Raw genomic sequence first — 26645 nt, 5'->3', positions numbered from 1 at the left:
TATACTCATCTCATCTGTGTTATTATCCATGTATCAGTCACTATCAGAATCAGTTTTAATTTTTAAACTTAGACATAATAATATTATTATGTCTATGGTTTTAAATTATGTTTTGTTTTGATTGTGGACAAATGATTTTCTGCTGCCAGTTCACGACTGTTGATGATCACAGATCAATTAAAATAATTAATTTTTGACTCGGATCTTGGGTCATTAGTTTTTTCAAATGTTAAACAATTAAAACTATTTCACATAAAAAGCATTAAACCTGCGTTTTTGCTTTTGTCTTCAATAGGTATGTACTATGTAATAACTGTTACCATCTTTAATAATTAATTATCATCCATTCGAATATCTGCACATAAAAATATCTTATATTTGTTTGTATTTTGCACCTATCTAGAGTTGAACACGTTATGCACTAATTATCATGAATCGCTTTGTTTTTAAAAGTACTCAATATGCAATGAAAACTAAGCTTGTACACGATGTTAAAAATAAGACTTTCAAACATGAAATTTTAAATGCTAAAGGTAAGGCGTTTCTTGTTTTTATTCAATCAAATATTACTCATAGATAATCTTGAATTTTCTAATTTACATTAACATGCATATAAGCAAATAATTTAAATTATATCAAATCAAATATAATTACAAAAAAAAATTGTTTAGAAGCGTATACTTATTTTACAATGTATTGTTTGTACATATTGTATTTAGTATACCTAATAACATAACTTAGTATGTTTTGTTTTTATTTTTCTAGGAAATTTTGTTATAAAAATTCAATACAAAATAATTGATGGTTTATTTGTTTTATATCATACCGAAGTACCCAAAGAACATAGAGGTCACCAACTTGGACATTTAATTTATCAAGTATGTAGGTATAAACTATTGGTGTGAGCATCTAATAAACGCTGCACACGATTATTTTGATTAAAACCAATTATTATATTTGTATTATATTTCTTTTGTTCATTCATATTTTTGAATATTTTTATGTTGTTTTGTACCTATTATTTCTAAAGATTTTTTTTTTTTTTTTAGGAAGTGATTGACTACTTGGTTAAAAATGATATAAAAACAGCTTTATACTGTCCTTTTCTGGTTAAATGTCTGAAAATATATCCAAATGAAAAGATTAATATCATTAGAAAGTTACCTTCAATCGAAAAACTAAAATTCTGAAGTAGTATAGTTGTAGAATTATCAGGTGTAGCTTGTACACTAAAATAGATACCCATTGTTTACAAAATAGACTAAAATGGATTTAGAACTCATACAGTATTATCTTAGAATAAAATATTATTCTAGTGCACAAATATCTGGGTTCAAAGCTATACAAAATAATTTAAATAGTTCAGTTTATCAACTTTATTATGGTTTATCATTTGTTCTTCATAATAAACTGTCAAAAGGGCTGACCATACTTGATGCTTTAGTCAAATTTAGTGATATTGGATTAGCTTCTACACTGATTATGATCTATGCTCATAAACAGTATGAGGTATTAATATTTTTTAATTATTAACTATATTTGTTATATTACATCTTTTTTTCATACTACAGGTCCCTGATACCAATACAATAGACATGTTAGAACTCACGATCCCAGAATTCAGTCATTCAGAAGTGGTACTGTTTCATGCTGCAAATGTTATGATGTTGTGTAATTGTCTTGAAAAATCAAAAACTTATGTTGATCAGCTTTTGTCCGAATATCCAAGTTCAGTTGATGGCTATTTAATTAAAGGCTGGTTGGAACTTAAAGAAAACAATCTAAAAAGTGCAAGAAACTGTTTTAAAGCCGTCTTATCACAGGTAAGTTGTTTTTTCAATGTAACTAATATTCAATTTTTTTTTATTAATGTAAATATTTAAATATTATAGAAAAACGATTCAATTGGAGCTTATCTTGGTGAAGCTGCAACTTTAGATGTAACTGAAGCTATTCAAATCTTAAATCAACTTATTGTTAAATTACCTGATTTTTTACCACCTTTTGTTGAAAAGTTAAATCTTTACATAAGTGTACAAAAATGGTCTGATGTTATTGAAACTGCTGATCGTGTATTAAGCATAAATTCAGATTGCCCATTAGCTGTAATGGTTAGATAAAATATTTATTACTAAACCTATTATTTTACTTGTAATGATACTTAATATTACTTTTAATTATTTTCAGGCGAAAATTCTATATAACATTGCTGTTGCTGGAAAATATGAAGAAATACCTAACCAGTTTTTCAAAACTATTGAAAAATCAGAACCTAGCCCAAATTTATTTGTTCAGTGGTCTTCAGCTATATCTCGAACTTGTGGTCAACATAAAACCATTATCAATGAATGTATTCGTGCTATGCAAATTGCTGTTGATTTGGAACCAAGTGTCAATAATAAACTAGAACTTGCATATCAAACATATTTATCTGGACAGTACAAGGAAGCAATACAATTGTATGGTGATTTATCTAATGCAGAACCCATTCCTAAAGCAATGGAAGGGATAATTCTGTGTCATATTGAAATGAATGACATAAATGTCCAAGTAAATGTTTTCTATATTTTACATCTATCATAGTTATAAATAAAATAAATAAATAATAATTAATGTTATTTTTAGGTCGAAAAACAAATTGAATTATTAAATGAAATTAGAGGAGAATTAAAATCAAGCGAACTTTTATTTATAAATGCATATTGGGCAAAGAATAATGAAGTGAAATCAACCTTAATTAAATTATCAGTTGAGAAGCAATTTGATTCTACTACAAACTTGCCATTTGGCCCAGAATATTTGATAAAACTTAATCCAAATATGATAATGACTTTTTTAAAACACTTATCTGATCGTATTTATAAAGAAATTGCCTTAGAAAAGATTCTAAATGTTTGTCCTGGACTTATTGATGGTTGGTTAATGCTTGGAAATATTCAAAATATAAAAAAAGCTTATAAATCACTAGAAAAAGTATTAGAACTTGATCCTACAAATTCAGAAGCTCATCTTATGGTTGCTAATCTTTTAATAAAACAGGTAAATAGTTGTTTGATATTGGTATATTAGTATTATTGGACATGGTCACAATCAAGTCATTCATCCGTAGAATGTTATACCTGTTTAACCAACCTTATTTCATGACACTTATCTATTTGTTACTTAATTATATAAACTTATTAACCTGTATAACTAATGCCCCTAGAGATGTCTTCTTTTAAAATCATTTGGCTGTCAATATATCATCTAATTTTTTTTTTTTTTTTTTTTAGGGCCATTTTTCAAATGCTTCTAAAAGCTTGGATTTAGGGCTTAGCTATAACTTATCGATTAGTGAGTGGCCTTTATATAATCTGTTGAATGGACTTGTTCATAAAAATTTTGAAAGAAATAATGAGTGCATTCAAGCATTAGAAAATTCTTTGAATAATTTGTCAAGTAAAGTATTTAATTAGGCTTGAGTACTAAAATGATAAATACAATTAACAATAAATATTGGTGGTATTTTAGATGAACATACACTTGAACACAATAATTTAGCTTCTTTGTTTATTGCACTCAGTGAATGTTATTGTATGGGAAACAATATTGATAAAGCAATACAAACTGTGAACAATGCTTATGAATATTTGAAAGATACAAACTATGAAGGAGAAATTAAAATAGCTGAAGCAAAAATTTCTGTGTATAAAAATGATACTAAAAATGCTTTAAAAATATTAAATTCCGTAAAATCTGATAAAGACATCTTCATCAAAGTATGTTTTTAAATTTATATCCAAGTATATTATATTATTAAACCTACAATAATTGTAGTTGTAAATTGCACTATATTTATTGTTATCTATTGTTTAATTGTGTGTGTATTTATATTTATATCCAAAAAGTATAGCCTACTTACTCATAATAAACATTGTTGTTAAGTAGGCTTTTTAGTTTTCTTTAGTTATAATCGAGGTTATAATACTTAAATATTAGGCACAAAAAATGAAGGCAGATATTGTTTTGAGGACTAATCAAGATCCATATGAATATGCTGAATGCTTCAAAAATGTAGTTGATTCTTTTCCTACTGTTGATAATATGATTGAACTGTCAAATGCATATTTAAAAATTCTGGTAAATATAATTATTTTTACTGTAGTTAATTAAAGATTTAGCATAATGTTTATGGTATAGATGTTATTTACTTAATATTTTTAATGTAGGTATTAATATAATATTTGTGCTTGGTAGTATGGTGCTTTTAATATAACTTATATTTTATACTGCAATTTTTGTTGTTTATTTAAATTTAAAAAAACAAAGTAAAAATGCATTTAATATTGTAGGAACCTGATGAGGCTATTAGAGTGATCAAGAATGCATTGAGTTTAAAGAATGAACCATCATTGTTCATAAAAGTTGCCCAAGTATTAGTTGCAGCACATCAATATGACGAGGCTATCAAATACTATAATAAATCAGGTATTTGAAAATAAAATATTTAATTTTAAATCATTTAAGTGTACATTTAAAATATTTATATTTTGGTTTTGGTTTTCATATAGGTAATGATGGTGCATTGGAGATGGCAATTCTTTTAATCAAATTGAACCAGTGTGATATGGCGATTAAAGTTTTAAATCAACTCCCATTAGAAGTTAGAGTTATTCCCATGGCAAACGTATGTTTTTTTTTTTAAACTATTTCTATTGAGATACAGTGAAATTTTTTAATAACTGATAATATAGGTATTATAGTGATTATATAGATTACTCAAAACTATCTAGCAAAAATGTATTTAAATATTTTATACACTATTTTTTATTTATGAATTTTAATTTAAAAATGTGTTCTTAAAGGTAAATATAATAATTATTATAATACATTATCATCGTAGTTACTGACGCGGCCGCTAAATGCGACAAATGCGTAGTTGAACTTGATCGATTTACCGGACAGGTTGAGACCGCCAGTAATGCGCACGTTCACCACCAAATAATCAGTCTGAAAAATTCAGTGTTCCCTAAATTGGTGAACACACAATCTGTATACTGTATATACTATTTGATTGTTCCATCTCATTCAATGTACTATACATTTTTTGGATAGTATAATGTACTAATACTATTAATAGAGATTTTACTGTATACTAGTTTTTGATGTTGTACATATTATTTTGTTTTTAATTATTTATTATACTGTATACATTAAATATTTACAGGCTTTGGAAAAAAAAGGTAAATTAGACGAAGCACTTGATTTGTTAAAACAGTGTTCTTACTTAGAAAACCAAGAGTTGAGCACACGATTAAATATATTGAGACATAGTGGCGAGATCGCTCATAAGTTAAATCGAAATGATCTTGCTGTTTCTTTTTACAAACAAGCGCTTGTGCATGTTGTAGACAGTGACGAAGCAAGTTCGTTAAAGATAAGTTTAGCCAAGTTGTATATGCAAGTAAGTTTAAATTAAAAAATATATCATATAATATACTTATGAAGTGTCTTTATAAAGATAAATAGGTACATAACAAAATGTCATGTAACATATTATTATAATATGAGAATATTTTAAATTTAATTTATCAGAATATTTTAACTGATTCGCAAATTTAAAAAATCTCTTATACACATATTTCATAAAGTGACGTTTATTGTTTTAAACAAATTATGATTTGTTTATTTTGCAGATGAATGATTGGAATTCATGTGAAATGATATGTTCTTCATTGCTCAAAGATACAAACAATGATTTAGCACTGTTAATTGTAGCTGATTTGTCATTTAGACGCTGTGATTTTGTTACAGCAAAAAAACATTTTTATAAACTTTTGGAAAAGCAACCCACCAACTGGGCAGCATTAGCTCGGCTGATAGAAGTCTGTCGTAGAACTGATTGTTTGGAAGAAGTAAAAACATTTATAGCAGTCGCACACAAGAATATTGCACAAGCTGGATTTCATTTCTGTTGTGGGTTGTATTACTGGTACGCATCAAATGTCAATGAGGCAATGAAACATTTCAATTTTGCCAAAAATGATGCTGAATGGGGACAGCAAGCACTGCACAACATGGTTCAGATTTGTTTGGATGAAGCCACGTTAAATTTAAACTTGGCCAATAAATTGATAACAGTATGAACAATAATAATATAATATAAGCAGTTATGCTATGTACTAAGATGTTATAGATATATTTATTTCCAGGAGATGAAACCTAATACACCAGAAGAACAAAAAAATTATACTTTGTTATCGACTTATGTGTTATTAGAGTCTAGAGAAAAACTATCTGTAGAAAAAGCAATAAATGTTTTTAATGAATTGTCACAGGAATCGTGCAAGTAAATGATTTATGTCCTGAAACTATTTTTTTACTGAAGGCTATAAAAATATTTTTTACTCGTAGAATTGCTGCTTCGTTAGGGTTGGCAATGGCTTTTGTTTATCAAAAACAAGCACAAAGAGCTAAGACAATTCTAAAAAGAGTTGCTTTTAAAGCTGTTTGGCAATTTGAAGAAGCTGAATACTTGGAACGCAGTTGGTTACTTATGGCAGAATTATATTTTCAGTCTGGCAAGACCAGTATATGTGTGGAATTGGTTAATAAAGTTCTTGTCTACAATAAGTCTTCAATCAAAGGCTTAGAACTTTTAAGTGCTGTGGCAGAAAAGGAACAGAAATATGGTACCTATAATAATATTTTTATAATTTTAAGTTGGTACATTTAATTTATAGAACATTTTTTCTTTAATTTAGACGATGCTGTGGATTATTATGAACGTGCTTGGGTGTTAAGTGGATGTAAGAATTTTAAAATTGGATACAAGCTAGCTGTAAATTTGTATAAATTGAAACTATTCACAAAGTCTGTTGAAATATGCTTTGATTTAAACCCTTCAAGTCCAGACCAAGTTAAGTTGAAAAAAGATATAATGGACAAAGCAAGACTATCATTAAGATCACGATAACTGTGTAAAAAATGAATCTATTTTATAATGTTTATTTTTCAAATCGCCTAATTATAATATTTTTCAAAAATAATTATACCTTTGATAGATTATTCATGTTTTTATCATCTTTCCTTATTTATTTTGATGTACTAATTTTACTAGAATAATTGACTAAAAAAAAAAAAAAAATAATAATAATAATATTTAGTTTGGTGTTAATATTTAAATATTGCACAATACCGAATTATTTAATACAAACATTAAATATTTTTTATTAGCTGGATTCTAACTATTGCACAGAACTCAGAGATTATGACTATGAATCTATTGGTTGATAAAAAATTGTAGAATAATAAAGTTATTGTTAGTGTATTATCTTTGTAATAAATAAGTCATTACAAATTTGTATTATTTATTTTAACACTACAATATTGTTATTGGATAATAAGAGGGAATAAGAAATGTTTTGATTGATATGGTAACTCGCACAATAAAATGTTTTAAAATATTCTATGTCAATTTCATAATCAAAATATTTGATTTTTTTAGAATTTTTCATATCTTAAATTCCCTTTTAGTCTGCATGCCAGTCAATTATTAGACGGTAAATAGGTATATACTTCTATATATTAATATTATCATATCCTTAACATTTTAACAAATATTATCAATATGACAATATAATAGTTGTTATCTATCTATAAGCTTATTAAATTAAATCGTTGTTGCTGTTGGTGGTTTTTTTTTAACTACTTTCTTCGGTGGTGAAGGCGGAGTTTGTGGAGCTATCGGTGGTTCGGCATCGAGTGCATCTTCTCCGTTTTCTTCTTCGGATTCATCTTCGTCGCTGGTTGGTCCCAAAAAACTCAAAGCTGGTTTAACCAAACGTTCACTACCCATTCTCGATAATTTGCTTGGAACTTTGGCAATGCTGTTGGCAGTAGTTACTAGGTCTTCGCCTACAGAAATTGGTGTGTCCATAACAGTTCCTCCAAGTTTCGTTAATTTTTTTCCAAACCTTGTTGTCTTTTGTAACGTGTTGTACAATGTTTTTGAACCCTGGCCACCAATAGTTTTGGCGCTATTCATTACATTTTTTGCTCCGTTTGTTGCAGTATTGCCCAAACTCGATACCATATCAAAACTTTTTTTTGCCAATTCCTTCACGTTCTTTGACTGACCTAATAAAAACTTTCCAAAAAAGTCGAAAGCACCGTCGGTACCTTTCATAACTCCAGTGATACTGTTTAATAAACCGGCTCCCCGTTTGGTGCCTATCGACGCAGCCGTTTTAAGAACTCTTTTACCCGATGCTTTGATGGTCTTTGGCGGTTCAGCTTCCGACGAATCCTGGTCATTTGGATCCATTCCAGGTTGGCTATTGGGATCAAGGGAAGCTCCATTGTTAGGAGAGGCGGTTTTGATTCCTGATTTTAATGCTCTAGTTTCGATTCTTACTTTCACCGTTGGGTTAGGTGCCGCATTATTGCTTGGAGCAACTACTCTGGGTGAAGTTGGCTAGATTTCATAGTAATAATAAAAAAAAAAAAAAAAAAATGCTAATAATTATAATAATTTGGTTAATTTATTTTATATGAGTGACATAATAAATAGTCAATTAAGATTAGGTAGGTACAAATTATATTATATTATATATTTATTTTAAATATAGAAAATTTTGAATAATTTAATACGAAAACACTATATTATAATATTCATTATTAACTACAGTAGGTACTTACTCAATTACTCAACTACTCTCGCCCTTTGAATTGGTACGTATTTATAATTTTTTATAGGTAGATATCTAATTAATTCAGTGCAGGTATCTATCGTTATAATATACAATTACTTCAACAACTTAAATGAGAGTGTATGAATCAATATTTTTGCATCTATTTTTAGGTACCTACCTATATTTTATAATAAATGCCTACTTTTATAATGGTTAAATTTTCTCAACCAACTAAACTATAATATATCTAAATTTTAAAATGTTATATTTTTTTTATGTGAATAGTGAATACAATAATTTCATCTGTCATAACAATTTTATTTTATAATATATTTTTATTTATATTTACCGCTGCTGAAATTCCAGTGATGGATACATCAAGAACCTAGAACATATTTATTTAATAATTTTGGTATAGGTAACAATATTATTACTTAATGTAATAATTATATTTTAAATATTTTTTTCTATTTAAAACGATACATAATTTGTTTAAAAAATTAGCATATTGTAATTATAGTTCTGTGAACATATTGTGGACACTCATGCCCTACACAGATACACATGTCAGTTGCTCTATTTGAACAAAATGACACACCAGATAATTTTAAATAAATTAGTATTCATGTAAAAATTATATACTACTTTAAAAATCACAGAAATCCCCTCATTCATAACTTCTTAACAAACTTTATTCCCGGAAATCCCCCACACACCAATGAAGACTCGGGATTCAGTGGACTCGATTCTAAATATAAACATCAGATATAAACAAATTAATTTACCCTGAGGTGTCATTTAAATTTTTATGACTGTTATTGTATCTATTTGTATATTAGATACAGATTTTAGAATTTTTTTTTTTAAAAAACAAGCCATGTCGAAATTTGAACTTGAAATAGCTGTACAACAAATATGTAGAATGTGTAGATTTTAGATTAAGTATTAGGTTTCAAGAATAACAACGTACAACAAACTTTATATTAATGTTTCAACGTTTTTACTCGGTACATCAAACTATTTGAATACTTGAAAATTATTATATATTTTAAAATACAATAAGAAACAAAAAAATTTGGTTTTGATTTAAAATACCGATTTCCTCCTATTTTTTTCATGATTATTTTGAGAAGTTTTTACATTCAACCCTATTATTACTAACTATGTAATTTTCTACTAAAAACCTTCCTCAACGTTGAAAATTAGAGTATTTTTACTGCTTCTAAAAGTGACAATAGATAAAAATAATAAAAACCAAAAAAAAAAAAAAAATACGTAAAATATGTAAAATCAATATATTCATCTTTTCCACTCCAAATCTACATTGTGACTTTATACTTGGTCGAAAATTTTAAGCTTTTTCAGAAAAAATTAAGAACCTATCTTTCTAGATTTTAAAGTCTTCGGGTAACATTAAGGAATACAAGTTTTTGTTAAAACGTAAATAAAAAAAAAAATAATAATAATAATTTTCTGTACCTAATTTAAAAATTCCTCATAAACGTGTTTAAATATACATAGATAATATTAAAAATGTTTAGCTAATATAAAAAAATAAATCTTTTTAATAACAAACCTGTAGAAGTGTTACAGCCACACATATTATGGATAGAGTTCTCATTTTTAACCAGGAAAACCAAAAAAATATATCTCTTAAATAAATAAATAACTAATATTTTCTTTTTTCGTGTTCTTTATATATCGAGTTTAAAACCTAAAGTTACCGTTATTGTACAAAACAGAACACGTGTTCATAGTCTGCTATATTGTTCTTTTTGTAACTAAATTGTATTTTACATAATTGCACATAATAATATAGCGAACATAAAAAAAAAAAAAAATAAATAACAAGTCAAGTCATCTATTGTAAAATATAATGAAAAATGTGTAATATTTGTTTCACATACCTAGCTGACAAAATTATTCTGCAAAAAATATTAAGGTGTTAAGTAGCTGTTACTATTAATATACATATAATTATTGGTTTTTTTTTTTTTTTTTTTTTTTTTTATTATTAGAAGAACAAAAGACCGTGGCAGCTATGGCCATTGGTCAGACAGTGACTAAAATAAATTACATAGCTACATATTTACATACATTTTTACAATATACAGGTTATATTTCTTTGAATAAGGTAGATTTTTTTAGAAAAATAAATATTATTGGTTTTTATTTTTAGAACATAATAGGTATGTCATATAACATTAATATTATACAATTACAAAAACATTATAGGTTAACTCTTATTATATTATTATCATCATATGAACTAATGTGAAAACTATTTCGAAGTGGGGAACCATTTACTTTAGTTTATATTTTATACTAAGGGTAATGGGTGAAAAGTTTCATGTTAACTCTTTAAAACGTGATAAATAATCTCGTTAAAATTAGTGAACCTATATGTTTTGTGTATACTGTATAATAATACTCACTTATCATCAAAATATTAACTTCATTGTCGAAAATGAACTTTAAGTTTCGCTAATTATAATATGGATAGTTTTAAGTGTTTTAACTTGATAAAGTTTCATTAACTGTAGAATTCTACTAAGCTACAAGTACTGCAAAATCCCCCCCCCCCCACACACACACACACTAAAAAAAACTCCAAATTATGACATTACTTTTGTATACTGGTACTGACATAAATATTCAAAGTAATACTATATTTATTTTAATTTATACTAAATGATATTCACAACTATCATATGAAATGCGAATACCGTCTATCAAATTATTATTATAATAATATTATATAGCACAATATTTATGCTTAACACGAGTTTTAACTAATATAAAAATAGGTTAATGGTGAATAATTGATTTAATCTTTTTATATCAAGTATATCATATTTTATTATAGTAGATATTACGTAATAATATATTTTAATTGAGTATTGTTATAATAATTTACATGTTAAATACATTTTTTAAATATTTCCAAGAAAATTAAGCCACTAACAATATAGATTTAACAACGAAATAATTATTGGATTAGAAAATATTTTTTATTGAAAAACAATTATTTCTATTGTAAGTAGTAATAAAACTGTATGTTCGAGGCCTTCTTTCAATTGTAAATATTATTTTGGATAATTCACTGAATAGTAGAGTTTAATACAAATCTTGTTTGAGGTATAAGAAATTTAAATCAAAAATTATTGTTTTTTGAATATTTTTACATATTTTAAGATTTTTGATTATTATATAGTGTACATTTACGTATTTTCAAGTTGTTTAGTGTTTTTTCCTTATTATTGTTCATGACAATAAAAATATTTGTTCATAACAATGTGTAACAATTAAAAATATGTATATAATATCTATACTAGGTATACTAAGATTATAATATATTATAATTTTATACAAAGATTGCATTAATTATAATTATGATCACACGGCGTTATAAGTAGGCAATTTAGCTACATTACTACAGTGGATCAATAAAATTGTCTAGTGTCTGTCATAGCCGCATTATAATCATAATAATATTATTAAATTTTTATACTCTGTGTGTAGTGTGTACTATGTTGTCTGTTTATTATAAATATGTAATTACATAACGAGAGACAGCGTTTTCATTAGTTATTATTTTATGTGTTACCTCCTGCGACTGTAGCTGGTTATTATATTTATATAATATTATTATGTATATGTTATTATTTTTTTATAATATATGAATATTTTTAAAATCTTCATAAATTTAAACAACACGTTTATAATATACAATACGTTCAGGAAAAATATAAGGGCTTTTAGAAAGCTTTTTTTTTTTAAAAATTTTAAAGTAAATTATTCGACTTGTAAATTGAACATTTGTTTTAAAGTTTCTCGTGACATTTACAAATAAAATAGCTAGATGAATTATTGGTCTGTAAATGTTCGTAAACAATAAAATTATCATTACATTGAATACAATTTTATATTGTTTCAAACCCATCCCTCCCATCTGAAAAAAAATTGCCTGCGTTGGTACATTTTAACACCTTATTATAGTTAATAATTTAAATTAATCTTTTGTTTTTACCTATTTCAAACATCGTAACTATATTTAGTTCAGTATCTTTTGTATATTTGATTTCTAAAGAAAAAGTATATCTGTCAGAAAAAGCAATCGTACAAAATATACCTAATAAGAATATATACGTTACGATATTTTATATTGGAAAAAAACAAAAGATTATACTTTAAATGACTAACTATAAGATGTTAAAATTAAAAATAATTAAATAATATGGTTGCAAGATAGATCATAAATCTTTTCTTATCAACTTGCTGTTTATGTTATACATTTCATGCAGCATCGACTTGCATATTCCATGTTATTTATCATATTTTGGGTACTTGATATCTCTTCCTATCCCACTATATCTATCGTAATCCTATTAATTTTCACCGTCTTCCTCATTTAGATAAGAGTCATAGTAATTATATCGATAGTCTACAACTTTACCGTCATCATTGTTTACTCTATATTCTACTCCATGTTTTAAAAAAAAAAATAATAATAACGGTTTAAAATAATTAGTGTTTTATTTAAAAACAACAAATAAGATTGATTAGAAGATTTGGTAGTAAATGTGATGGGTGTAATAGGATATATATTTAACAATTTTACAAAATATATAATTTAGTATTGGTATAAATACATATTTTTAAGTTTATAGCATAAAACATAATATATAATATTTATTTATTTATTTAACACTAGCTGTTTACGGGAATATTTTATTTTGAAAAAAAAAATTATATTGGCTTATATACTATATTATTATGTGTGTGTTTTTTTTTTTGAATATTTTATTTATCATCGATATTTTTATTCTGTATACAAATCGTTTACAATTACCATGGATGATTTTATAAAATAAAAAATGCATTCATTGAAGTTTGAAATTGAATATTACGTTAAATTAATAATTTTATTAAATATAAATTCGAAATTATTACCTATACAATTGTTAAGATCATATATTATATTACTAATAACTGTGCCCTCATCTTAAAATTATTATTCTTTGATACCTAAACTTAAAATATTTGGCCACTAAATTATTCATACTTTATTTGAATTAAGTATTTATTTATCAAGTCCAGTTAAACTACAATAGTTATCTTAAATACACAAAAGAACACATGTTTGTAATAATACAGTGAGTTCCGCTTAATGTGATCACTGGTTTATAGAATCAACCATAGAATTAAAAATGAAAATCCCAAACCAAATTGTATGTGTAATGTTGTAAATGCTTTATAGAATCAACCAGTTAATAGAATCAAAATTACCTGCACCAAAGTGATCACATTAAGCGGAACTCACTGTAATTGTAATTTGTAATTATTATATTGTTTTTTACATTTATCATTAACACTACATTTTACATAATTTATATTTAGACTAGACGAAAATAATTATAGGTACTATTTTATATTTTTTGTATTTAAAAATGTAAAATAAGTAACTTTTTTCCACTTTGCATTATTTTTTTTAGTAATTTTACGGTTAGTGTATTTTTATGCATAAGGTAATACTATTATATTAACTATTTTATTAGTTTATCGAATGTCAATTGTAAAATACTAATTTAAAATATATTAATATAATAATATAATTTATTGATTAACAATTAAAAATGTGAATTTCTATTCACACATAATCTTAAATAAATGAAATATCTTTAACACCCCTGATTTTTAAAAATTATCTTAGGGTACCATGAGTTAAAAATGATTCTCAACCTCTGAGTTACATTAATACAAACGATAAATATAATTTTTCGATGATACAATAAAAATAGATAATAATTGTCTTTAATTTGAGTTTAAATGCTGAAGAGAATTCTAAAATGTCCATAAATTAATTAGCGCTGAAATCACCTCTCAGGTTGAATACATGAAGTTTTCAAACACTACAAATATAGAAGAAAATATTTATGCCATAGAGCAGCGTTTCACAAACCATGAGTCTCGAATTTTTTTTGATGGGTCGTGACTCGCGGTTACGATTATGGTTATTTTCATATCATGCTAATTTTTTGTATTTTTTCATAATTTATTTTATTTATTTATTATATTATTATTATTCAGTATATTGTATTTTAAATTTTATAATAAATAAAATTATATCAATTATACATCTATATTAAAAAAAAAATATATATATAATTTTTTATTTTTTTTTTTTTGTAGCAGGGGGTTGCGTACCTAATAAAGATTAATAATTCTTGGGTCACCATTCCAAAAAAGATTGGGCAACATTGCCATAGAGCAGGGGTGGTTAAACTTTTTGGTCACGATGTACTAAAATTATACTTCACCTTTGATTATCGACTTCCATAAACAATTTTTTTATTATCAAATAACCATAATAATTGAGAAACATATAGGGCACGTGGCACTAAAAATAAATTTTAACAAGATCAACTTTGAAATTGTCCGCGATTGACTGTTTGGCCGCCCCTGCTATAAAATGTTTTAATTTGTTTTATATTATTTACACGATAAACAATATTCATACATGAATTAAGTACAAAGAACAGATCTTAAAACAAAAATTTATATTTAATGCTATGATATACTAAATATTTTTTCTCATAAAAATTCTGTGTCATAACTATGATTGAAACTTCGATAGTTTTCACTATTGTCTTACAGGACATTATTTCACAGTTCTTTTGTGTAATTTTCTGTACTTACCTTTGACGATGGCGAAGCATGAAATCTAACCATATGAATTCTGAAGCGATACAATATTATAAATGTTTAAATTTTGATGTGGTATTCTCTAAAGTAGAAGAATATAATATGAATAAAATGTACAAATCGGATATTTTGATGTAGTACATTTTTTTTTTAAAGATATATTTACTTTATTGAGCTTGCTAAATTACCAAATTTTAAAAATATTCTCAAATATAATATTTTTTTTTACTTACATTATTATTAGTGTATTAACTGATCATCTATTATGGTTATTACCACTATTATCGAGTCTCGGAAATTATAGCATTAAAAAAGTATATTTTTAACACTTAAATATGCACTTTAAAATACGAAAATAAGCGAAAAATATAGCACTAAAAATTTATAAATATGCAAAATAAAATTGTCAAAAAATTTTTTTATAATACAAATTTTGTATTGTTTTAATAGAATATGGTAATCGGTAGTAAGTATTTAGCAACTAGTTTAACTCTAAAACGTTTATACGAAAAATCCAATAATTACACATAGTAAAGCGTGTTTAACATCAATTTTAAATATCACAAAATTATTGAAAATGAATAGAATAAATTGTGAAATGTCAACAATGATAACAACCGATAATGTACCTACTATTTGATACATGTTTTCGTTCGCGTATTTTGTATATTTTACTGGAGTTTATTCGGAAGATATTTTTTATTTCTTATTTATAAAAAAATACGCTTAAAAATAACATTTAAAATTCTAAATTATTAGCAAAATAGTACAATAACCGAAATATGCATGAATTAGAAAAATTAAATTTCTTATATGACATCAGGAAAGTGTGAAACAAATTTCCATCTTCCTTTCAACGTTCTATGACTTACTAAAAAAAATATGTATTTGCTCGAACTTCCAAGACCTGGTCATTACTCATTTGTAATATTTTGTAACCGCAATATTATACAAAATATTATCAAATAAATAAATATGTTATTTTTCATGGTTAGGTTAATATACAGAATACTCATAGCATTTAATTATTTATAATTTATCAAAATACATTCAAATTTAATTGTTTTGTATGTAATTAATAGTTTTGTCAATTACTTATAATCTCTCATTAAAAAAAAAGAAAAAAAAAGAAAACATTTATATAATAGGAATATAATAATATATAATAATAAATATAATGTTTTACAAATTTCGCTTAAACAATAATATTTAACTTAACTACTTATTTGTGTATTATATATATATAATGAGACTATTATCATTGGAATTGATAAAAATTAAAAAATTGGGTGTAATATATTAAAAACAAAACTTTTTTATGAATAAATTAAATATTATTTTATAAATAATAAAACATTTAATTTATAGTTGTTATTGTTACTGATTATTTTAAGTTTTCAAACGATTTGTTATTTATTTATATATATTCACAATTTGGAAACACTTTTTATTCAAATAATTCAATCGACCCATATTAGTTACCACTATTTCCTAGGCTACTATATTCACCAAATCTTACTTCACTTGTACCATACTCTTTTACAGATCTATTTTCATTATAATCATCAAAATTTCTATCTTCATAAATTCCACCAGTTTCACTGAACTTATTCATTTTTTCTCCAAATAATTTGCTACCACCTACTTCACTCATACCACTGTCTCCTACAAATTTGTCACTTTTACTATTACCACCAAATCTTCTACTTCCGTAATTTTTACCAGTTATTTTTGATAAAATACTATTTGATCTACTTATTTCTCCATTTTCTGCACCTAATTGTATACCTCCAGTTGATAATTTAAAATTTCTCTTTCCACCAATGTTTCGAGATCTTGACGATCTATTAGCTCTATGTCCTCCACTAATTTTTATGTTTTTTTCACCAAATCCACCTATTTCTCCTTCATTTTTCCCATCAAATCTTATAGATACATTTGGTCCATTAAACCTTATACCTCCTTTTACTTCTCCACCAAATCCGCCTGTTCTACCATTACCTTTGCTACCGAATTTTATGGATCCTTTTGATCCACTAAACCCTTTATTTCCCTTTTCTTCTCCACCAGATCCACTTGCTCCACCGTCATTTTTTCTACCAAATTCTATAAATCCACCCGATCCACTTTTTCCTCTTTCTTCTTCCTTATATCCGCCTGCTCTACTATTACCTTTGCTACCGAATCTTATGGATCCTTTTGATCCACTAAATCCTTTATTTTCCCCTTCTTCTACATCAGATCCATCTGATTCTCCCTCATTTTTTCTACCAAATCCTATGAGTCCAATGGATCCACTTCCTCCGCTTTCTTCTCCACCATATTCGCCTGCTCTACCATTACCTTTGCTACCGAATCTTATGGATCCTTTTAATCCATTAAACTCTATATTTCCCTTTTCTTCTCCGACAGATCCACCTGCCCATCCCTCATTTTTTCTACCATATCCTATAAATCCACCTGAACCACTTCCTTCACTTTCTTCTCCACTATATCCATCTGCTCTACCATTACTTCTACTACCGAAGCTTATGGATCCTTTTGATCCACTAAATCCTACACCAGATCCACCTAATCCTCCCTCATTTTTTCTACCAAATCCTATGAGGCCAATTAATCCACTTCCTCCACTTTCTTCTCCACCGTATCCTTCTACTCTTCCATCATTTTGTTCAACGAATTTTATAGATTCATTTGATCCACTAAACCTTCTACCCCCATCTTCTTTTTCTCCACTTGGCCTACCTCTTTTACCCTTATATTTGCTATTGAAGCTTATGGATCCTTTTGACCCACTAAATCCTTTATTTTCCCCTTCTTCTACATCAGATCCACCTGGTTCTCCCTCATTTTTTCTACCAAATCCTATGAGTCCAATTGATCCACTTCCTCCGCTTTCTTCACCACCGTATCCTTCTACTCTTCCATAATTTTGTTCAACGAATTTTCTAGATTCATTTGATCTATCTCCGTCTTCTTCTTCACTTGGTCTACCTCTTCTACCCTTAGTTTTGCTATTGAAGCTTATGGATCCTTTTGATCCACTAAACCCTTTATTATTTTCTTCTTCCCTACCAGATCCACTTGTTTTACCATTATTTATTCCGTCAAATTGTATAGATCCAAATGTTGTGTCCAAACCTATATCTGCATCATTATTGGATTTATATAAATTACTAACGTCATTTATTCGACCCGTTTCACTAATTTTATTTGTCCCGTGATAAATAGTTGATAATCTAGGTCCATTCATTTGAACAGGAATATTAAAATTTGAAATTTTTGAAGATTGTGAAGATTCGTTACTTAATTCAGAGGGTTGAATATTAGTAATTGTATACTCCGACACGCCATCACCTTTATTATCTTTAAGCTGACCTTTTTTACTTACAATAATTTTATTTGTGTTCATTCCCAAGCCTCTGTTAAATGACATTTCTGTATCCAAATTACCAATTTGGTTAAGACTTGTTGATGTGCTTCCTGATACTCGAAAAGGTTTAATTGTTGAAGACTCTTGCTGTACATTTCCATTGTATATTGGCACCTTGAAATTTAAAAATGCAATATAAAAAAGAATAAGAGACCTAATTTAAAAAACGTATTTGATAATTGATCGAAAATTTTTTTACATATAAATTTTTTTTTCTTAAAATTGAACAATAATATACACACTCAACGATAAATTTATAAAATAACTTAAAAGTTATCCGTTTTTAATTATTAGTTATTTGAAAAACTTTCTCAGTTAGTAATTATTATGGATTGATTTATTTTATTTTTAAATATCAATAGAATTTTCAAAGAAAAGTCAAACCTATGTGTGTTTTCTGCCTAATATTTCCTTACTCATATATGATATAAAAGTATATACTATTAATTAGATAATGTAATTAATGTTTACCGATTTACTGCTTATAGATGAATATGATATGCTAGGAGAATTCCATGAAACTGAAATCCCGGTGACATACAATATCTGAAAATAAATTAAAACGTTAAAAACATTGTTAATTTAACATAATTATTATAGGTAGTTTTATTTAATTTAAAATTAAGTATAAATTATTCATTATTAGTTGATAAAAATAAATTTGTTTATTTATAATATAAAATAAATATTATAAAGCTTAATAAATAAAAAACCAAAAGATGAAATAAAAACCATAATTTAGGCATTTTTTATGCTTACATTTTTTTTGCGTTAGGGTTATATGTACCTATTATTATTTTTAAATTAGTTTCTGCAAGTTTTAGTAGTAGCTATAATAAAATTTATTTACATTTGTAATATTCTTTGTAAACTAAAAATTACTAATTTAGTCATTTTTATTTAAATTATATAAAAAATATGAAAAGTTTGTAAATAAATAATAAATTAAATAATCGATTTCAAACACAAAAAAAATTAAAATTAAAAAAGTATAACAATATATTTCAACAATTATTATCATAGATAACTGAATTTTGTTTTACTTTCACTTACTTTAACAGTGTGAATAATTGTTCACAAGAGGTGTTAGGATATAAAATAAACTATTAAAATTTAATTAATTATATTGTTAAGTATCTACCTACTTATATTAATCAAATCCTACAATTTATCTGTAATTATATACATTTACTATTATACAAAAAAATTAATTTTTATACGCTTAATCAAAAACGATAAATAATTTTTTTAAATATATTATACTTATATTTAAATCAGTAAGCAAATACATTATTATTTCATGTTATCATTTTTTGATTATATGAATTTAATCTAAATTGTACCTGTAGTATGGATAATGAAACATAATAAGTAAGTATGATAAGCATTTTCAACGTTCTACTTCACCGATTGAAGATTATGAATGCAATGTTATATGATCTATATGATTATATAACTATATGAACTTTTAATTTTTAGTTTCCATATAAAATTTTTATACACCAGGCACAATTAACGATCGAACACCATTAAGTGGGTGTTATTATATTTACATATCTATACAAATATATTACTTTCTATAGCAAAAACAACGATGGTATAAAATCGCTTATGTTGTTTATCCAAGAACTAGGTACCTACTAACATTTAACAGTTTAGCATACATGTATATTAGTCGAAGTTGATATTTTTTATTAGTGTTAATTCTACAACTGATGGTAAATGTTATCACAGTTGTTACTTTAATGAACTATTGAAATCAAATAATTATGAAAAGTTAATTACTTTTTTTTTAAATAAGTAAATTAATATAATGATTCGTTGTATATATATATAATATATATATATATATATGGTTTTAGAGTTAAGACATAATTTAAATACACTAAATACATATGCAACTATACTATTTAAATACAAATTATTCAATTTATAATTTATCTTTAATTACGATACATAATTTTATAAATCATAATAATATGACGTGTCTCCTTTCTTGCAAATTTGATTGTCATGTTATATGTACTTGTGTATTGTAAAGTATTTATACTAATATAACAGTTTGCACATACAATTTATTACCACACCTTAAAATGCACTTATCTTTCCGTTATATTTATTATATAAGTGTATTTTTTAAGAACAATATGTTATGTATATGTATAGAATATATTTTATTTAATGTAAATATTATAGATATAATTATTAAGTTCAAACCTGTTATACTCGTGAAATAGAAAAATTGATATTAGGAATACAGTAAGTTCCTATTGATATAAATGGTTATTGTTGATAATGTTTACAATTTCAATAATTAAACGATGTTTGTAGTAATTGAAGTATGAGATACATGAATAGTATCCTTACTTATTTTAAACTTTGTATTTTTACGGCTGTTTTAAAATTGATGTTGGTTAGTAAACATACTTTGTATTTTATTACACTTTTTTATCTTTACTTTTATTTTTCTTTATTTAAATTTTATAATATATATTATTTTGTTCAAAGAATAGTTTATTCTTATAAACTATTTTCAATATAATATTAATCATATTATTTTTGTAATAAAAGTTATAACATTGTTTATTCGTTAAATGAGAATATTGGAGGTAATTTATTTTAATTAATATATTTAATTTGAAGTTACAAGTAATTATTGAACGATATTTAAAACTTAAATTCGAATTAATATCTATTAAAATTATGAACATTATTTTATTTTTAGAACTTTTCTAAGTAAAGAAATACTTATTAAAATCAATCCTACTATGGCTGAAACCTTTATTTAAACTGAGTACAAGTTTCAAATGTTATAGTTTTGATTAGAGGTTCAAAACAGACAATTATTAAATTAATGTACTTATATCAGTAGGTAATTTTATCAAAAACTGAAAAATAAGTTGACATTTTTTATAAACCTACTTGAAAATATTATATTTTAATTTTATGAAATAGCAATTATTTATTTGTTGGTTTCCAGATGCAACATAAAAAGTTGCATTTTCAACTTCTTCATTATTTCTCGTTATCTTATTTTACAGAAAATGTACATACAATATTTAAGTAAATAGAACAAAACTAATGATTGCATTTAATTTTTAATAATAATAGTTATTCATGACAGTTTTTGTTAATTTTTTCATGTTGTTATACAACTATGTATTAATTGTACAATATAGTTTAGTAGTCTAAAAAATTTCAATATTATATTAATATTATCTATTATTATTATCATTTTTTTTTTTTTACTCAATATACTACACAGATGCTGATCTATTTGATGCCGCCGTTTTTCTTGTAAACCTTCCTTTGTAAATTTCAGCATTTGGATCATATTCTGTCTTTGATAACCTGTCAGCTGATTGATCTTGAATATTTTTCAATTGCGCCATTATTAATTTCATCCTCGTCAGAACATCATCCTGTTGTATTGGCATTTGTTGAACAATTGTTGGCTTAAACAATACAAATTCAATCAATCTCTATTGAAACAATTAAAAATATTTTACCTTTTTTAGAATACCATAACTCCTGTTTTCTGGCATATAATTTCTATAGACACTATAGGCTGTAGTGCTTTGTGGTGGATATCTGTACATAGTCGGTGTGTATCTATTATTGTAACTATTATAATTATTGTAATATGGCCGATAAAACTGTGAGTTCATGTCATATTGAAAAGACTCGTATTGTAGGGATATAAATATAACCACGATTAATACGAATTTCATCATATAAAAAAAAAAAAAAAACCAAGAAAACTTTGATAAAACAGAAATGGAAATATTTTATGCTCGGAACAGTATAGAATGTGTTTGTAGTACCTAAAACTTTTTTCGACGTTCAAACGTGCACATGTTCCTAGTGAAGTAATTATTTTTGGCAGACACTATTTGAACCATCGATTTTAAAATATGTATGTCTGTATATTTTATTTATGTAAAAGGTATTCGATTAGGCACATTATACACCACTCAATTATCATTGTACATGCATGCCGTAATCATCATTTGACGTTCTGTATGTTATAATAATGTATTATAACATCTTGTGTATTTTGTTTCAAAATTTAAAAACATTATTTGTATGTTTGTTTTAATTGACGTTTTCGATTATGATTTTTGTTTTTGGGATTTTAAAAATATTTATAAAATTTCTAATATATAATAGGTATATATTTAAAGTTTATTATTTACGAACAATAATAATATTTATATGGTATCTTATTTTCAATGATTAATATGTGATATAAATCACGATTTATTTATAAAAAATATCATACAAAACATTATTTTAATAAAAAGTACCATTATGTATAACAAAATGCTTAAAATATTAAATACATCATGTTTAAAAAGATTTTAAGTTTAATTATTTTATCTGGAGTATATATATAGTGGACGCCGCTTATAAGACTCAAATTTTGTAAAATAAATGGTAGAAAATAAACATTTTAGGTTAAAAATATAAATAAATTAGTTTTGAAAAATTACATATTTTTGTTTGTTATTTCTGGTTTCGATTCATACTTTATAATGTGTATACTGTATATTATGTACAACAAATTTTATCGTATTTCAAATTTATAGCAATTATTGTATTATCTGATTTAATTTATTTACTAATAAGTAATATGTAATGTGACATTCTATTAAATAAGATTAATGTAAAAGAAAAATATGTAATAAAATAAAGCTTATAAATAATTAAAAATTATGTTTTTTGTCTCACTCTACCTATAAGATTCATTTGATTATAAGACTCATTTTGTGCTTGTTATCAACGCTAGTCTGTAATTATATAATAACAATGGAAATACTATTAAAAAATAATAATAAATTAATAGAAATATACTTGTCTAAAGTTTAGAAAACGACTCAATTCGGTTTTCCTCGACGTCGGATAAAAATATTAAATGGACGAATACCTTTTTTTTTTTTTTATATAAACATACATAAATAATGTGCAAATAAAAGTGAAAATTCTCATGAGAGTGTCAGATGTTAATACCGTATTTAAGGGGTTTGAAAATATAATATAATTTTTATTTTCTATAATTAAGCTTGATTAAATCCGTACAATATAGCTGGGGGATTTTAAGTTTGTTACGGTTTGGTACTTTAGGTTTTTGAAACACATGTTTCCGTATGTAGGACATTTTTTCGTCGGTAAGAACTCCGGTAGTCACTCATCCGAGAGTTAGCAACCTGCTGGACGGTGTTTAACTACAGAACTATTTAGTGGCTGTGGCCAAACACTACGTTCTGTCATGTCCAGTAAACAATATTGCAATTAAATAAAAGAAAATAATAACCTGTAATGTGCACAGAACATTTCAAATAAAAAATACGTACTACACAATATTTATTGTTTATCACTTAATGCTACGGAACTCATACGGAGTATGGAATTTTTAATATTAACGTATCAAACGCATATTTATTTTACCGTTCAACAAAATATAATGTTTATTTAAGATATGATAAAAAAAATAATATTTCTCAGAGGGTATCGTTAAGATAGTGTCAACTCACATTTTTAATCAACCAAAATTCATTAGTTGTACCAACATAATATATTTGGTATGTCGATATGTACCTATATACAATAATTATTAGTACCTACATATTGTTTTCTAAAAGTATAATAGTATTGATTAAAACTATGAACATATATTTAAGCAATTTAAAATATAATATAATAATTTTCTATGATATTTAACTAAACATTTACATAATACTATTTTTCAGTTAAACTGTATACTATAGTACATAATTAAAAATGGTAAACATGTTTAATTGTTTTATTGGAATAAATTATTGAAAAAAAAAAAAAAAAAATAGTAATTACATTTACAGTCTACATATTATTATGTATGTACCGCTGTGCCTCAATAATTCATAACTAACAGTCGTTCAACACTATCACGTAGGTATGAATTTTAATTTTTAAACTATTATCGCACTCATATATAACGCAGTGTAAATTTACTTAGTACCTACTTAATCCAAAGTGCACTGGTGTACGCTCAGAACAATCTGGTTTGTACTGCAATCAAAATTTGGAATTTATTTTTCTAATAATATTAGTATTCTATATTTAAAGTATTCTATTATTTTTTTTTTTGTTAGAAAAAAAAATAAGTAATCAGTCATTTTTAGAATAAAGTTTCAAAAAGTTTTAAAGTAAAATGAGTAGTTTAAAATAGGTACCTAGTAGTTAAATTAATTGAATAATTAAATATTATTTATTCATTATAATTTTAAGTATAATTTGTGGTTTATTGATATTAAATAATATGAGTATTAAATTAAATATTAAAAATAGATATATAGGTAGGTACTTATAAGGTATTAAAATTATTCTATCGTTAATATTGAAACATTATAAATACTTAGATATAGATAAACTAGATATTTCGTTCACAATTACGAGTGTATATTTTTGAAAATCTTTGATCAATACAAACGAAAAAAATTTTCAAAAGCACATTTTTTTTATACTTAGTTTATCGTTTATTACAGTTTTAATAAAAAAAAAACTAAATTAGCTTAAATGTTATACAATTGTTATTTATTTCATAAAATATTTCTGTTGATTAGTATTGGTTTTTCATTGATCTTCAAAACAAAATAATAATTTAAAACTATAGATTTCTTGGCAAAAAACTCTGAAAATAATTAGTATACATATTTAATATTATTTTGTAATTAATATGTTTTATTATACGACTAATCAATAATCGTTTGTATTTGTTATATCAACGTTTACTTTAAACTACATTTTCAAAGATTTATATATATGAATATAAAATAAATATGTTTAATTATATGTTTCTATGATTAGTATAATATTTGTGTCATATTTTCAAGGTAGATTTATAAAACAATATATACATTATACATGTATATATTTATAACAATACAAAAATGTAGGTAAGTAAGTAATTTAAATTATACAAATATTTGTATGATACAAGGCATTTTTGATAAGATTGTAAAATTGTATGCTTAATTACAAAAATTAATATGTTTATATTATTTTACTAAAATAAAAGTATTTGTAAATATTTAAACTATAATTTAATAAGGCACGTGACATGATTATTATTTAAATATGTAGGTAATTAATTGACAATGATATTATTATATAAATAGTTTTTGAATAATTATTATAACTAATTACCTCTGTAGCTTAAACTAAAATAATCAAATAATCATAAAAAAAAAATAATGTATAGTAAGTATGTACTACTTAACATATGTGCAATAACCATTTTAACTTAATGATAATAATATAGTCAATATACAAAATATGAACGCTATGTTCCAATAAAAATAGTGATGTAGATACTTAATTAATTTTAATTTTAATCTTATTTTTATTGTAAAGTACCTACATAGAATAGGCTCAAAATTATATTTATACATAATAACATTACACTAAATTTTGAGGAAATAATCGATGAAATCGTTAAAAAACTTAGGAGACTAGAATTCGTTTTTATATTATGTAAATTGTAAAAAAAAAAATATTTAGTATGCACTAAGTGTAATATTATACACAAATATCATGTAAATATATAAAAATAATAAAATATTATAATCTAAATCACGAATAAAAAACGAGGCTTATGTAGATATAAGTATACACTATACATATTATATTCGTATATATATATTACTAATTGATATTACCCACATACTGCTAATATTTTTGAGTGGAAGGGGACAAAATGTTTTAGTTTTATCTTAAAAAATTGCAATTACGTTACTGAATAAAATATAATATAATTAACAATTACAATAATTTTTTTTTTTTTTTTTTTTTTAGTT

At 24.9% G+C, this 26645-nt stretch overlaps 4 protein-coding genes across 7 annotated transcripts; 1 reads left to right on the top strand and 3 right to left on the bottom strand.

Moving 5' to 3' along the window:
* The first annotated feature begins 49 nt into the window (after positions 1-49).
* On the top strand, positions 50-7047 carry LOC114128755 (tetratricopeptide repeat protein 21B-like). 3 transcript variants are annotated; one of them, XM_027993340.2, is made up of 18 exons: positions 50-295; positions 404-533; positions 766-878; positions 1050-1509; positions 1572-1823; positions 1893-2111; positions 2188-2550; positions 2626-3039; positions 3273-3438; positions 3511-3758; positions 3979-4119; positions 4332-4467; positions 4551-4666; positions 5207-5443; positions 5676-6119; positions 6192-6328; positions 6394-6671; positions 6744-7047. In XM_027993340.2, exons 4-18 carry the CDS (start codon positions 1267-1269, stop codon positions 6953-6955), a joined length of 3606 nt encoding a protein of 1201 aa, XP_027849141.2. In that variant the 5' UTR covers positions 50-295; positions 404-533; positions 766-878; positions 1050-1266; the 3' UTR covers positions 6956-7047. The 3 variants fall into 3 exon arrangements, with proteins under 3 accessions (XP_027849141.2, XP_050056552.1, XP_050056553.1); XM_050200595.1 differs by having other exon boundaries at positions 766-882; XM_050200596.1 differs by lacking the exon at positions 404-533.
* Positions 7048-7546: 499 nt separating this feature from the next.
* On the bottom strand, positions 7547-10413 carry LOC114128856 (uncharacterized). The gene is made up of 3 exons (XM_027993453.2): positions 10249-10413; positions 9022-9057; positions 7547-8455 (listed from the first exon to the last, which is right to left on the bottom strand). Exons 1-3 carry the CDS (start codon positions 10291-10293, stop codon positions 7652-7654), a joined length of 885 nt encoding a protein of 294 aa, XP_027849254.2. The 5' UTR covers positions 10294-10413; the 3' UTR covers positions 7547-7651.
* A 6373-nt stretch (positions 10414-16786) lies between these two features.
* LOC114128865 (uncharacterized PE-PGRS family protein PE_PGRS20-like) lies at positions 16787-20422 on the bottom strand. Of its 2 annotated transcripts, XM_050197296.1 has the most exons (4): positions 20154-20418; positions 19282-19356; positions 17721-18924; positions 16787-17549 (listed from the first exon to the last, which is right to left on the bottom strand). In XM_050197296.1, the coding sequence occupies exons 1-4, from the start codon at positions 20196-20198 to the stop codon at positions 16852-16854; spliced, it is 2022 nt and encodes a 673-aa protein (XP_050053253.1). In that variant the 5' UTR covers positions 20199-20418; the 3' UTR covers positions 16787-16851. The 2 variants fall into 2 exon arrangements, with proteins under 2 accessions (XP_050053253.1, XP_027849266.2); XM_027993465.2 differs by having other exon boundaries at positions 16787-18924; positions 20154-20422.
* Positions 20423-21889: 1467 nt separating this feature from the next.
* On the bottom strand, positions 21890-22717 carry LOC114128793 (uncharacterized). Its single transcript, XM_027993379.2, has 2 exons — positions 22320-22717; positions 21890-22265 (listed from the first exon to the last, which is right to left on the bottom strand). Exons 1-2 carry the CDS (start codon positions 22542-22544, stop codon positions 22068-22070), a joined length of 423 nt encoding a protein of 140 aa, XP_027849180.1. The 5' UTR covers positions 22545-22717; the 3' UTR covers positions 21890-22067.
* Between the last annotated feature and the right edge of the window lie 3928 nt (positions 22718-26645).

This window comes from Aphis gossypii, chromosome 1 (assembly GCF_020184175.1).
Source record: "Aphis gossypii isolate Hap1 chromosome 1, ASM2018417v2, whole genome shotgun sequence".
Classification (NCBI taxonomy): Eukaryota; Metazoa; Arthropoda; class Insecta; order Hemiptera; family Aphididae; genus Aphis; species Aphis gossypii.
The sequence above is the reverse complement of the archived record's forward strand: the minus strand, read 5'-3'. Positions and strand labels throughout refer to the sequence as shown.